The sequence below is a fragment of the Micropterus salmoides genome, unplaced genomic scaffold (assembly GCF_014851395.1).
Source record: "Micropterus salmoides isolate LMB-PRFRI ecotype aquatic unplaced genomic scaffold, ASM1485139v1 Ms_hic_scaffold_16, whole genome shotgun sequence".
NCBI lineage: Eukaryota > Metazoa > Chordata > Actinopteri > Centrarchiformes > Centrarchidae > Micropterus > Micropterus salmoides.
Genome location: NW_024040707.1, coordinates 10,854,642 through 10,867,161, shown reverse-complemented (window position 1 = coordinate 10,867,161; position 12,520 = coordinate 10,854,642). Strand labels below are relative to the sequence as shown.

Sequence of the window (12,520 nt, the reverse complement as noted above, 5' to 3'; positions counted from 1 at the left end):
TGCTTTGGTGGTGTTTATTGGTTTACATGATGAAATTATGGCTGGAAGCAGTTTGGACATGATAGCCCCACTTCACTCTGTCTGTCTTCCTAATGGATGGTAATGGAAGATAGCAAATGATCTGGGTTACAAACATTCCACTGTGGTATTGTGGTATGTACATTTTTATAAATTTTATAAATTCATGTGTGTACTGTCAGCAGATGTGACGTTATAAGCACTGGTTGAGGGAAGATATCCAGGTGTTTGATAAGTGGCTTGGCTTGACTCTCTATGGATGTGATACCACAATTGAATGGATTTTCCATGCATTATGCCATCACAGATTTGCAGTTGGGCTTCCTGAGTGGCGAGTATTGATCGGTGTGGAGTGTGATTCACAGTGTGGGTGTGTGCATGATGATGGGAGGTGCTCGTGCCCAAGCTCAGAGGGGTTCGCTGTTGCAGATGCTACGGATTATACTGTTGGACATTTAACAAGCACACACAGGTAATCTTAAAAGTAAATTATCTGACATAATTCATTAAAATGGTATGTCCTTTGTTCATTTTTAGCCTCAGTTTACAGGTACTTTGGGGAAACAATTCTTGCATGATTCTTTTAATTTATCATGAAAACAGGATGCTGTAATTATTTATTGTTCTCTGAGATAATTTAGTCTTTAGTTAAATTAGGTTATTATAATACCATTATTCAATCAGTGCTTTACATGTGTGTCTCACTCTGTGTATTCTCTCCACCTTGCTCTGCATTAGATGACAACTCCTTTAAAGCTTCCTGTGAATGATCAGGATGGTGTTGAGCTTGAGAAAATAGGGGACCATGTGTCTGATGGTAGGTTGTTGTTGTTTACTCCACTTCTGATTAGGCTATATACCGCTTGGATGAAGTTATTGTTAGTCAGAACTACAATAGGAAGTTGTAGAGTGAGTGATTGTTCTGGTGCATGCCAAATGTTAGTGGGAGAGTATATTTTCACACAGTATTTATTTTCCTCTGGCCCTAATCAATCCAAGAAACTGGATCTAAATAAAAGCTTGCAAATCAATAATCTTGCTGAAGTTTTATTGAGCAAGCCTCCTCCATTATTCACTTCAAGTCTCACCTCCCTGAAATACTGCATGTTAATGGTGCTCTGAATAATTAAAAGTGCCTCATAGAGGATCTGAATAACTATTCTTGAAGAGCTTGGACTGAGTGCTGATCCAGCACTGATTTTTTATGACATCAGTAATGTAATGCATCCAAAATCATCCCTTCATTCCCTGTATCCAGAGATGGACAGTCCATCCGGAAAGATGACAGGCAAGTTGGTCGGTGGGTTATGCAGGCTGAGCACCATCTCAGAGCAAGAGCCAGACAAGCTGGACACTGATTCCATTTCCTATTATCCCCTGGGTGGCAGTGAACTGGGTGGATCCAGCATCTCCATGTGTTCTGACAAGTTTAAGAACAGCAGCAGCCGTTTTTCCTCTGATGATTCATGCCAGCCTGGCACTGGAGGTACAGTTGATGTAATTAAATTGAATAGCCCTGAAACTGTAGAGTTAATCATAAACAAGATTATACATTTCTGGTCAGAGGTACACTGGATGACACTTCATTAGTAATTTCTTTGTTGGATTAGCATTTTCATTACATTTTCCTCTTTTGATCTTTTCTTCTACCTTGTCACTACCACCAGACGACTGTGCGTCACTTCTTCTCGCCTGTCTGCATTGTCATTACCATGAGTTAATGGTCCTGCTATCGGATATGTGTGAGAGGGCTGTGAACCACTGTTTTCCCTCGTTCAAATACATCAAGGCGTCCAGTGAGAGAGACCAGCAGGGGATGGACTGCTGCAATTACACGCTGGAACTGGACTGTGACTGCTGTGGCTCCTGTCAGGACACAGGAGAACTCATAGAGCTGGCCATGGAGATATCAGAGGTGTGCTATCGCTGAGAAATTTATTTGCGGCCTTTCACCTCTGACCTGCACACACACAAACACTGTAAATTGTAAAAACTTGAATGCTCAACAAACAGTTAGACTGTCTCATATTATTCCCATAGCCTATAGTATGTAATAAACTGCTTGCAGTACTAAGGGTTTTTTATATTGGCCTCTTGTGGAAATCCACATAATCTGTAGCTTGTGTGCCTCAACATGAGCTTTGAAACAGTGTAGAGTTGGTTGTTATAATAAAAGAAGAAAACAGCTATCAGAGTATATATGTCAGCCTCCTCGATTAGTTTTATAAAACACACTCGTCCCACCAAGCAAAGTAATCAACGTCAACATGCTGTCCCATAAGGGTGGAAGAGGGGACAGAAGTCCTTTGCAATTCTGGTGTCACTCCATAAAGCATGCCAGAGTAGGCTGAAGACGTTTTAGGTGACCGGGAATCCTGGAGCGTGTTTTCAAATAATTATCTATCAGAATTCATTGATAACAACTCGAGCCATTCACAATCTGGTCCAAGTGAAAGGAACATGAAACTGAGCAGTCCCAGTAAGAGAAAGTTATGAGATGCTAAAATGTAGGTTGAAAATAGATTGTTATCATGCATTGAATTCGGCTGTTACACAAATTAAATAACTTATATAGCAGCATAATGTCACGCCTCCTTAATTTTATCTATTTAAAAAAAAATGTGTTTATCTATAATTTGTTCTGGTTCATTGGTGACATTGTATGTTCGCTATACACACTCCTTGGTTATTCATCCATTAGTATTCTCCACTGACTGGTGGATGTGAAATACCTTTCTATTTTGGGCTGCGGTCACTCACGTGTGAAACATGCACAGCAGGGGTGGAAGAACTCAGACTAGAATTATGTTACTGTATTGTAGATGGTACTTCCCCAAGTAGACAGACTTTTGTTAGTGAATTTTAGCTCAGACATCTGATAACTGACTGTTAAAAAGTCTAAGCTCTGTTATTGACAAGCAAAAACACAAACAATAAACAGAAATAAGAAGAGGTCTAATGTGAATTTGGTCCTGTCTTCTATTGAATATTGATTAATTAGTATCTTGTGCACACGAGATAATAACTTGTGACAAGATAATAATGTGTACACAAGCTATTATACAAGTTCATACAAGTTTCAAGTCTCCTGAAGGTGCTTTTCATATTGTACTGAAATGCCGTCAGTTCTTGGCAGCAAAGGCTAAATGCAGCTAAATGCATTAGCATATTTCTAAGAACTTATTTTCAATTTCAGCTTGTTTGTTCAATTACTATGTAAACTAGCACTGGCTTGTTGTTTAGTAGCAGTGAGCATCAGCATTTGCATGTTGTGACAAAAACACTTATTTGCTAAAGATCAATTGAGCTAGCTCTTCTCCGGCTACAACTTTTTAAAGATAGACCCGATGTCTCACAACGACCTAAATTTAGACTGCTACACGTTGAAGCATTATTCCTTCACAGCCACATCCTTTCAACCTGCATGCTGGCGCAAACCAGAGTTGAAACTCAGCTCCCCACAAAACCCCAAACCTTTTGTTGTTTTTTTTCTAGCCTCTGTCTATTTGTTCAGGTTGTTAAGGCATGTTATGGTAAAAAAAATGAAAGTCTCTCAAGTCAAAAATGTGTTTTGCTTATTGTTACTACTCTTGGATGTTTGCCCTTTACTCTGCAGTATGAAGTATGTGCAGAGTTTAACTCTGCTGAAGGGGAAGATATACATACATTACATGCATACATTTATCCAAAGCAACTTACAATTGCTATATATGTCAGAGGTCACATGCCTCTGGAGCAACTAGGGGTTAAGTGTCTTGCTCAGGGACACAATGGTGTCTCACAGTGGATTCGAACCTGGGTCTCTCACATCACCACCAAATCCAAAGTATCTCTGTGCTCACCATAAATCTGAGATTAAGAAGTGTTTGTACTAGCATGATCGTTTGACATCACAACTACTTTGCAAGCCAATTGTGGTTTAATATACAAATTACACAAATGAGATGTTGAAACTTCCATTGCACAATGACTGAGAATTTACTTTCAGTGAAGTCAGAGCCATCTTGTGTTTACAAATGATTTTTCAATGAGGGTGAAGGAGCAGAAGTAATTTTAAGAATTTTTAAGGTAATTGAACATTTTTGCCACAAAAAAGACACAAACTATTAATCAAGTCATTGTATTTATTATTTTTTTTTTTACATGTATTAAAACATGTCTGGAGGGGACCTTTAAAATTCTCTTTCTCACAATGCAGTACAAACTAACCACTGTAATTCTCCCAATATACCTTAGATGACCCTGATGAAGTGCCGTGGCCTTTTTAAACTACTGGGGAAGGAATTGACAGCATTGAAACATTACTATAAAGTTTGCAAACTGTAAAATAGAGTATATTTATGATAATATATTAATTACATTAACAGTTGCATTTTATTGAAGATTATTACCCCATGGAAACATACAACCTTTATTAATTTCCATGTTTTCTGACTGCACAGAGCTTGCCAGGCAGTCAACCCTTATGATGTATGTTGCCCACCAGAGGGGGCTGCTGCCAGCAGACAGGAAGGACCCCATCATTCAATGAGTGCATGGGGTCTGGAGCAGCATGTGTTGCACCAGGACTACACCCTGGCCCTGGTGCCACAGTGCGCTAGTTCTCTAGGATGCCTCTTGTCATAGGACTGGGACATGCAGGTATAGATAATAGACCATAAAACCTGTCTGTCAACAATCTTTTTCCCTTGTAAGTTTGGTAAATCCAGGTAAAACACAATTTCTCTGTTAAATGAAATATGTTTATTATTATTTATTAAAAATTTATTTACTGCTTATAAATGCTAAATAGGGGGACTTAAAGTACCTTATTTATAAATAACTGGATCTTTACAGAAGAAGTTATTAGGATTTAGATTTTGAGAAGAAAAACACAAGCTCTACAAACATTCAAATAAAACTTTTAATATTTCTCACATGATAGTTTCCACATTGAGTACTGATGAGTTTGGGTTCACAAATCTGAAACCAGTGTGTACAGTAACTATTGCTACATTCATCTCATATAACTGTAACAATAAGAACAGTATCAACATCAGCAGAGAACGTTGTCTGAATGAACCACAGGAGGGAGAATGAGCAGATGAGATGGTTCTTCTTTAGTGGTTTACCCATAATGTGCCATAATGATTAACAGCTAGAAGAGTCATTATGAGAAATCAGTCATAGTAATGGCTTTAAATTAAGTGCCACCACCACCCACTCACATTTCAGGTTTTAGATGATTTATCTATTCTATTTAAAAAAAAAAAAAAAAAAAAAAAAAAAAAAGAAGCTGATCTGGGTTCAGTCAAAGGGCAACGTTACAGGCCTGTGTGTATTGCACTTTAAAGGCTCAGTATGTGGGACTGGTGTCACCATAAGGGACATTCTGCAGTCCACTGAAGGTGTAAATCCCCTATGACAAAAAATCTCAACCGAAGGTACTTACTAGCTTGTTCCACACTTTCAACCACATCTTATGGTCTAATGACAGAAGTTCTATACTACTTCACTGTCACATTATGACAGCTGTGCTATTTCCATCTGATAATGAAGACTGTGAGATGCAGCTGAAAGCTCTGGAAAAGGTATTATTACAGTAAGTAGATCTTGAGTTAATTTTCAAATTCCTCTTTCCTAGGACAGAAATGAACTTTCACAATGTATTTCACCTGTTTGTAGTTATGTCCCAACTGCCAAAATGTTTTAGATATTGCTTGTAACTATACAGAAAAAACACCGCTAACAGAGATGCATCAGCTAAGCTGTTGAAAATTGCTATCTTTATATATTGTATATTTAATTTTGGCAACACATTTTGGCATCACTTTGAGCTACATTCTTGTAGTCTCAAAAGGATGCTGAACGATAAACATAGTAACATGAATAGCACAACTTTGAAAACACTGCCTTCAGTGTAGAATTTTATCTTAATAAAGATAAACCACTGCCATCCCAAAGTGTTCAATATTAAATAAATATAAGACATGAAATAAATAATAATTTGAATAAACAAGTGAAACATGCTAACATTGTTCCAATGTTAACAAGTTCATGCTAAGCAGACCAATGTGTGTGTGTTCGCATGCTAACATTTGCTGATTAACACTAAACAGAAAGTACAGTTGAGGCTGATGTGAATGATACTGGTTTTGCAGGTATCTAGTCATAAATCAAAGTCGAAATTATGACCTGATTCAAGTTAAGTGTCTTAACCAAACGTCATGTCAATCCATCCAATAGTTATCAAGTTAAGACATTTCACTAAACTGCTGGTGGTGCTAGATAAAAAGTCAGGGGCTAACCCTAAAGCCAAATTTGCTGGTGAAATAATTTTATAAATGATTAAAACTCAACACATTACTATGAAATGTTGTTTGATCATTCTTATTTTCATAGCACTGCACTTTTCCCAATGTCAATTTTATTTCAAAATGTTCAAAATTCAAGCCAATCACATGCTTCAACCATCTCTGCAGGCTCAACAACTGCCAGCTAGCTAGCTCCTGTTGGCTACAAAAACTAAACAGTTATGCTCTTTGTCTTGAGAGAGTTACGTGTCTTTCTCTAAGGAACAGCCTTAGAAACACAACATTGACAAGATAACTCTGAATTAACGAGTTGGTGGTGAAAACATTTTAAATAAAATTATTTCAGAATGTATTTCACTCTATTTACTTTTATGATTATTTCATATCTTATTTATTTATTTAATAAAACACCTTGGGTTACCACAATAAAAAAACCTTTCTTGTGGTTCTTGAGTCTGCGATTCTTATAGTGCTATCATCTACTGAAAAAAGGCCCATTCCTACTGCTTTCTAATGTACCTTGGCAATCTTCAGTTAATCCATTAAGCACCAAACACCAGTATAAACATTAACAAAATATTGCATCACTGTCTACAACTCCTCTTACATCACCAGGTTAACACAAACGACAGTAAGGCACTTAAATCAATTAAAATTGATACTGTTTTAGACTAATTCATAAGGAGATCACATTGTCAAGACATGATGCTGCTCTGCAGGCACAAATTCGACCACTGCATAGTTTAACAAAATGGAGACTGTGCTGTAACAGGGCTCTCAATGTATGGCAGGTAGTTACTAAAGGTGGTGTATGTGATTCTAATCCAATACGTGTCTTTTTGCAAAGTGGCTCGGGATGAGCCATACAACACTATCCCAGCCATGATGTGTGTGTCAGGTAACGTTAAATGACTTGCCCACTGACATTCAGCTTACTTTCTACTTTGCCAAGACATGCTGTTGTTGTGATGTTAGCGATAGTAGCAGGAAAGTTGGGAGTATCACTGTCTGGAGCTAGTTTGCTGGCTCTGGGACCATCTATACCTCTATGCGTGTTAGCTCCACAGCAGCAACTGTAACAATAGTTTGCTAACCCACAACTTAGCTAAAGTTAGATACATCACTTGCTGTGTTGTTGTTGGTGTTGGTGTTGGTGTTGGTGTTGGTGTTGGTGTTGGTGGTGGTGGTGGTATTGGATTTCTCCAGAATCACATTCCCCACCTTTAACAAAGGTATACTTATTCAATGTGCTACAACTTCTGAAAACTAACTGCTGAAATATACAACAATTGTACACCATAAAGAATCTATAATCTCATACAATAGTGTGTATGCATTTGGAAAGCCAAAGACAGTAGTTAATTTATGCTTTGATAAAAAAGCGAACAAACCATGTTTCAATTTACAGAGGTCATTCCAGTGTTTTGACAATGTCATGCATTTCATACAAAATCCTAAAGCAGTCTCCTTATACTCCTTGGCAATATAAATGTTCACACAATGGAAAAAAAAACATATTGAATGTGAAATGTCTCCACACTGGTGTAAAAAACAATAATTTAGGAACTCGATGAACAAGTATAAAAACTGAGCACTTGCATCAACACGTCTGAAGTATTACACTGCGTGAACTCTGATCACTACAGACAAGAATACTATAAACAATGAATTGATTCATCTTTCTTGCATTAATCACCTATAAAAGATGAATAGAATTAAGTACAAATCAGATCTATCAAGTGAAATCAGCTTTTTGTGCATGTGTCAGGACTACAACAGGTGTTTTTTAAATTACATTTTTGGCTAAGAGTCTACTAACGTTGAGACTGTGTTATTAAAAAAATATTTTATTTAATTCTTGAATTTGAGTACTTCAGTGGTTTTGGCAGTGAGGAATGTATGTGCGTAATATATATCTGTTACACATAGCTAAGTAGTCACCACTGGATAGTCAAAGGATGAATCCATGGTTGGGAAACCTTTCTTTCTACGGGTTGTGACACTGAATAAAAGTCTAAAAATGATTCATTATCAGTGTTGATTTTTTTTAATTAACTTGATGGAGGACATTTCAGATTCTTTTTTAATGTTCTTTTGTTTATAATTATCTCAGTTATTTAAAAAGGTTCTTAAATGCCTTGTAATAAATTAATTTGTTGAGGGGAATGTGTACATAAAGTCATGTTTACATAGATGCATAAATAAGATCAAAACTACTAATGATTAATATTTGTCAAGGAAGAAAATTCTACTGGAAGACCGACAGAGACTCAACTAACAGCCAAAACATGTGCATAGCAATACAACATCGATGTATACACATCTTAATAAGGCATTGACACATTCAAGTTCAATCTAAGGGTGCTTTCACACCTGCCTCGTTTAGTTCGGTTGAATCGCACTAGAGTTCGTTTTCCCCCTTGGTGCGGTTCGATTGGGCAGGTGTGAATGCAGTAATCGCACTCAGATGCGCACCGAAAGCGGGCCAAACAAGCGTTCCGAGATCATCTCTTCAAGGAGGTCTCAGTACGCTTTCAAACAAACTCTGGTGCAGTTCGCTTGTGGTGTGAAAGCAAACTAACCAAACACAGGATTTTATGATAGCAGAGATGTGATCTGAGCATTATTTCCAAAGCTAAACCACTAATAAATCCATCTGCTGACAGCGACATGTGTTCAGCGATCTTATAATTGATCTGTATAAGCCACTATGTTTATGAAAATAATTTTATAAGGTATAGCGTACTTGTCAGCGCAGGTATTTCCCTGATTAACAGGTTAAAATCTGTTTAAAAAAGACGGCAAGTAGTACTCCATTTACCCTGTCAGTTCATTAAGTCCATAAAACATGTGTGACAATGATACCACAGTATACTATAGGCGAATAAGCCCCGAATTATTACTGGAAGTGCGCTGTTTTTACGTTATTATTCATAATAGGCTATGCGGTCGATCTGCTGTCTAGCATTACTAATCACGCTTATATTAAATTAGCACTTCGTGAGCTCTTTGCGATACAGATCAGAGTGCTGCACAAACTTCTGTTAGTCACCGGAGTTTGATTTCCCCACGTGGGTCCTGATGATGCAGGATGACAATCGCCAAAGCTGTCCAATCAACAAGTTACCTGTACGTCTGTGTAACGTCATGGTTACTTCTCTGGTTCATTTGTAAACCTGCAGAGTGAACATGAACTGGACCAGAACTAAAATGCAACAGTGTATCATTTTTTCACTTGGTCTGGACCAAATGAACCGAACTACAGGTGTGAAAGCACTCTTAGACACAAAGAGTGTAAAGCACTATAGTAATAAATAGATTATTGCTAGTGATTTAAAAAGCAGTGTTCAACTCACCAAAAAATATCTACATTTCTGAGCATGATTTATAACTTCCCTAGATTCTTTGGAATCAATAGAAATATAGCATAATCTAGCCTCTATCCAAAGATAAATGCATGTTTTTTTTTTTAAATATAAAAACTATTTTTGTAACTCATTGTCATCAAAATATTGATTAAAGCAAACATACTTTATAATCAGTCCTTCAAATCAAGGTTGGGGGCTTGAAAAGACAAAAAATATCACAAAAATAACTAACAAAAAAAAAACATGAATGGAAAATATTCAATACATGTAAACACGGGTGGGGGAGAACAAAAAACACAACAAAAAACAAATGACACGAACAAGACAAAGCCTCTCCAGCAGCTTTGGAGTATTAGCTACTGAGAGGAACACTTGCAGCAGGATGGAGGGGTTGGAGATGCAGTAGAGGTGTCTTCTAGTAGGGGGTGCTAACAGCACTGCTCATTCTCATCCATGCTTACACTGCTCTTACGACTGCTGTCCTTTGAGGCATCTGGGGAGACGGACGAGAGCAAAGGGTCCCCCCCTCTCACCGGTGATAAGGTGTCTTCCATGAGGATGTCATTGAGTTTGGAGCCCGGCTTGCTGTGAACGTTGTAGTGGCCCTCGGGGAAGTTAGAAAGGCCTTCGTTTAGCTCCAGGGTGCCGGGTGGTTCAGGAGTGCAGCCAGGGTGGTGTTGGTGATGGGGGTGGAGTGTGTACAGGTCCTGGTGACAGTCCTCCAGAGCGGTCTCCTGCTTAATGGCCCGGGCTCCAAGTTCAGCAGAGCAGAGTGCTGAAGATGTGATGGCCAGACCGTGAGCCCGCGCCTGCATCTCTAACTCCTGCAAACCACAGAGAGAAACACACACAGGGTAGTCAGTGAAGAGTCTCCGATCACTCCGATCACAATAAAGGTATAAATTAAATTCCCACCTGAATGTGACTGACAGCCGTTTGCCTTAACTTTTCCCACTTGTAAAAGGGTTTTCTTATTCCCCCTGATAGCGCTGGTGTAAATAATTACCGTGAAGCAAACGCACAATGTGATCAATAAATCATTGTCAGCTGAGCTGAATCACACAGATCTGAATGCCTCTTGTCTTGTGATTAGTTACTAGACGATGGTCTTTCCTGTGTGAATTAGTGGTCCGCTCGTTTTCCCTGAAGATTGATATATTTCATGAAAGTATTTCTTCTGACGTAAGTGGAGGCATTCTTTATTTCAGGTGAGGCCCTTTTCTTTACACTCAGTACACATGACACAAACTTTTTCACATTTTCTTTATTACTAGTTTATGATACTAATGTAACCATGCAAACAGTATGGTCATGATGCAATTCTACAACTCCTCCAATCAGTAGATGCCATTACAGTTTGTTTACCTGTATCCTCAACATCAGATGGCGATTGGCATGCTCAAGCTTCTTCTGGCGACTCTCCATCTCCTTGGCTCTCAGCTGTTCCCGCTGTAGCTTCCTGATGTAGTCGACTGATGCCTTTAGGATGGTGCCTTTGTTCCAGCGCATGTCCCTGAAATTCACAGAGGCATTATTTGTACATCCTTACAGTCTCTTAGATCCTATCGCTTTGATGTAAGACAATCAGAAAAAAACTTATTGTAGATTTACATTAGACTAGGGCTGCTTTAACAGACCACTCACTGCCTATTAGCTCTATTCAGTGAGAAAAACAAGAAGAGAGGCAGAAGAGAATACAGAACAAGGAAATGAGCTGCTCTGGAGGTCACTGAGGTGACCAGCAGTTCCAACTCTGAGTTCTCTACATCAGAAATGTATGCAGGGGAGGTAACTGTGATCACAAGTAGTCATAAGCATGATCCTGAGCTCCCTGAAGATTTGCAGGTTGCAATGGATATGATAAATCTTTACTAGACAAATAGATCTAACTTTTCCACAATTAAGCTGAAAAGGTGATAAGGGTTTAGGTTCTAATTGGTCAGATGCCTTAAGGGAAGACAGATGTTTTTGTGACTGAAGTGATGATTTCAAATTTAAAGTAATGAATTAATATTAGTGTTTTCTAATAATTTCTTATGCTAACAATGGCATGTACTATATGTTTTCTTATTATAAGATGTATGTTTAGCCAGGTCTGTTTGTAAAAGGCAGTCCCTGGTTGCTACATACTTGTGTATGTAGGTGTGTGTGTGTGGGTGGAGCACCCAGCTGGGGTTTAGCAAAACAACCATGGGAGGACAGACACAATAAAAGCGGTGGAAAGGATATTCCAAGAACCACAGGCAAGGTCAAAGAACAGAGAAAGAGAAGTGTGAGCTCAACGCAGTGCTCTCATTTTGTGTGTAATTTACATTTATTGCATTTATATTGTATGTGTTTATCCCTTTAACCATTTTGTGATTGATTTAGCTGCTTAAATTATGTAAAACCAACAGACCCGTGTAACTAAATAGACGCAATGATTAAGGGATAGGTACCCCTATTTTAAAGTCTGTCAAAAAACAATACTGATGTAAGAGATGGGGGATACAATCCACAGAAATGCATTCTAAAATTCAGCTGAAGCTTAAGGCTTGTGCAGACTACACGAATTTCAGCGTCGGCCGATGGCCATGCTAGGAATGAACTAGGTATGAGTGAACTTTATATGAGTATTCAACTGTGAGTGACATAAATCAAGTGGGTCACTTCAGATGTTACAGTCTTTTGGCTAAAAAAAGTCCCTTAGTGTGTTTCCTTGATTAGCTGCAGTAGACTGGTAGTAACACAAAGAGGGGATTTTGTACTAAAAAGACTGTAACTTTGGAAGATACTGACTGAGGCCTCATATTAGCTTCAGCTGAACTTTAAAAAATGTTTTTGCACAGACCCGTGTATTAC

At 38.3% G+C, this 12,520-nt stretch overlaps 2 protein-coding genes across 5 annotated transcripts in view; one reads left to right on the top strand and one right to left on the bottom strand.

Annotated features, from left to right (window-relative positions):
• Positions 1–58: 58 nt before the first annotated feature.
• Positions 59–4,178, top strand: LOC119905793 (myoD family inhibitor domain-containing protein 2-like). 2 transcript variants are annotated; one of them, XM_038723121.1, is made up of 4 exons: positions 59–490; positions 757–835; positions 1,277–1,504; positions 1,686–4,178. In XM_038723121.1, the coding sequence occupies exons 2-4, from the start codon at positions 757–759 to the stop codon at positions 1,946–1,948; spliced, it is 570 nt and encodes a 189-aa protein (XP_038579049.1). In that variant the 5' UTR covers positions 59–490; the 3' UTR covers positions 1,949–4,178. The 2 variants fall into 2 exon arrangements, with proteins under 2 accessions (XP_038579049.1, XP_038579051.1); XM_038723123.1 differs by lacking the exon at positions 59–490 and having other exon boundaries at positions 502–835.
• A 729-nt stretch (positions 4,179–4,907) lies between these two features.
• LOC119906062 (microphthalmia-associated transcription factor-like) overlaps positions 4,908–12,520 on the bottom strand; it is a 53,628-nt gene continuing 46,015 nt past the window's right edge. For all 3 annotated transcript variants that reach the window (XM_038723563.1, XM_038723561.1, XM_038723562.1), the window contains exons 9-10: positions 11,045–11,192; positions 4,908–10,503 (exon numbers count right to left, since the gene is read on the bottom strand). In XM_038723563.1, the coding sequence (XP_038579491.1) occupies positions 10,108–10,503; positions 11,045–11,192 (544 nt within the window). In that variant the 3' untranslated portion in view covers positions 4,908–10,107. The remainder of the gene's footprint in view (positions 10,504–11,044; positions 11,193–12,520) is intronic.

Coding starts and splice junctions, on each gene's coding strand:
- LOC119905793 (XM_038723121.1), top strand. CDS start 757: ATGACAACTCCTTTAAAGCTTCCTGTGAATGATCAGGATGGTGTTGAG. Junction 836..1,276: donor AGGGGACCATGTGTCTGATG/GTAGGTTGTTGT, acceptor CCCTGTATCCAG/AGATGGACAGTCCATCCGGA. Junction 1,505..1,685: donor ATGCCAGCCTGGCACTGGAG/GTACAGTTGATG, acceptor CACTACCACCAG/ACGACTGTGCGTCACTTCTT.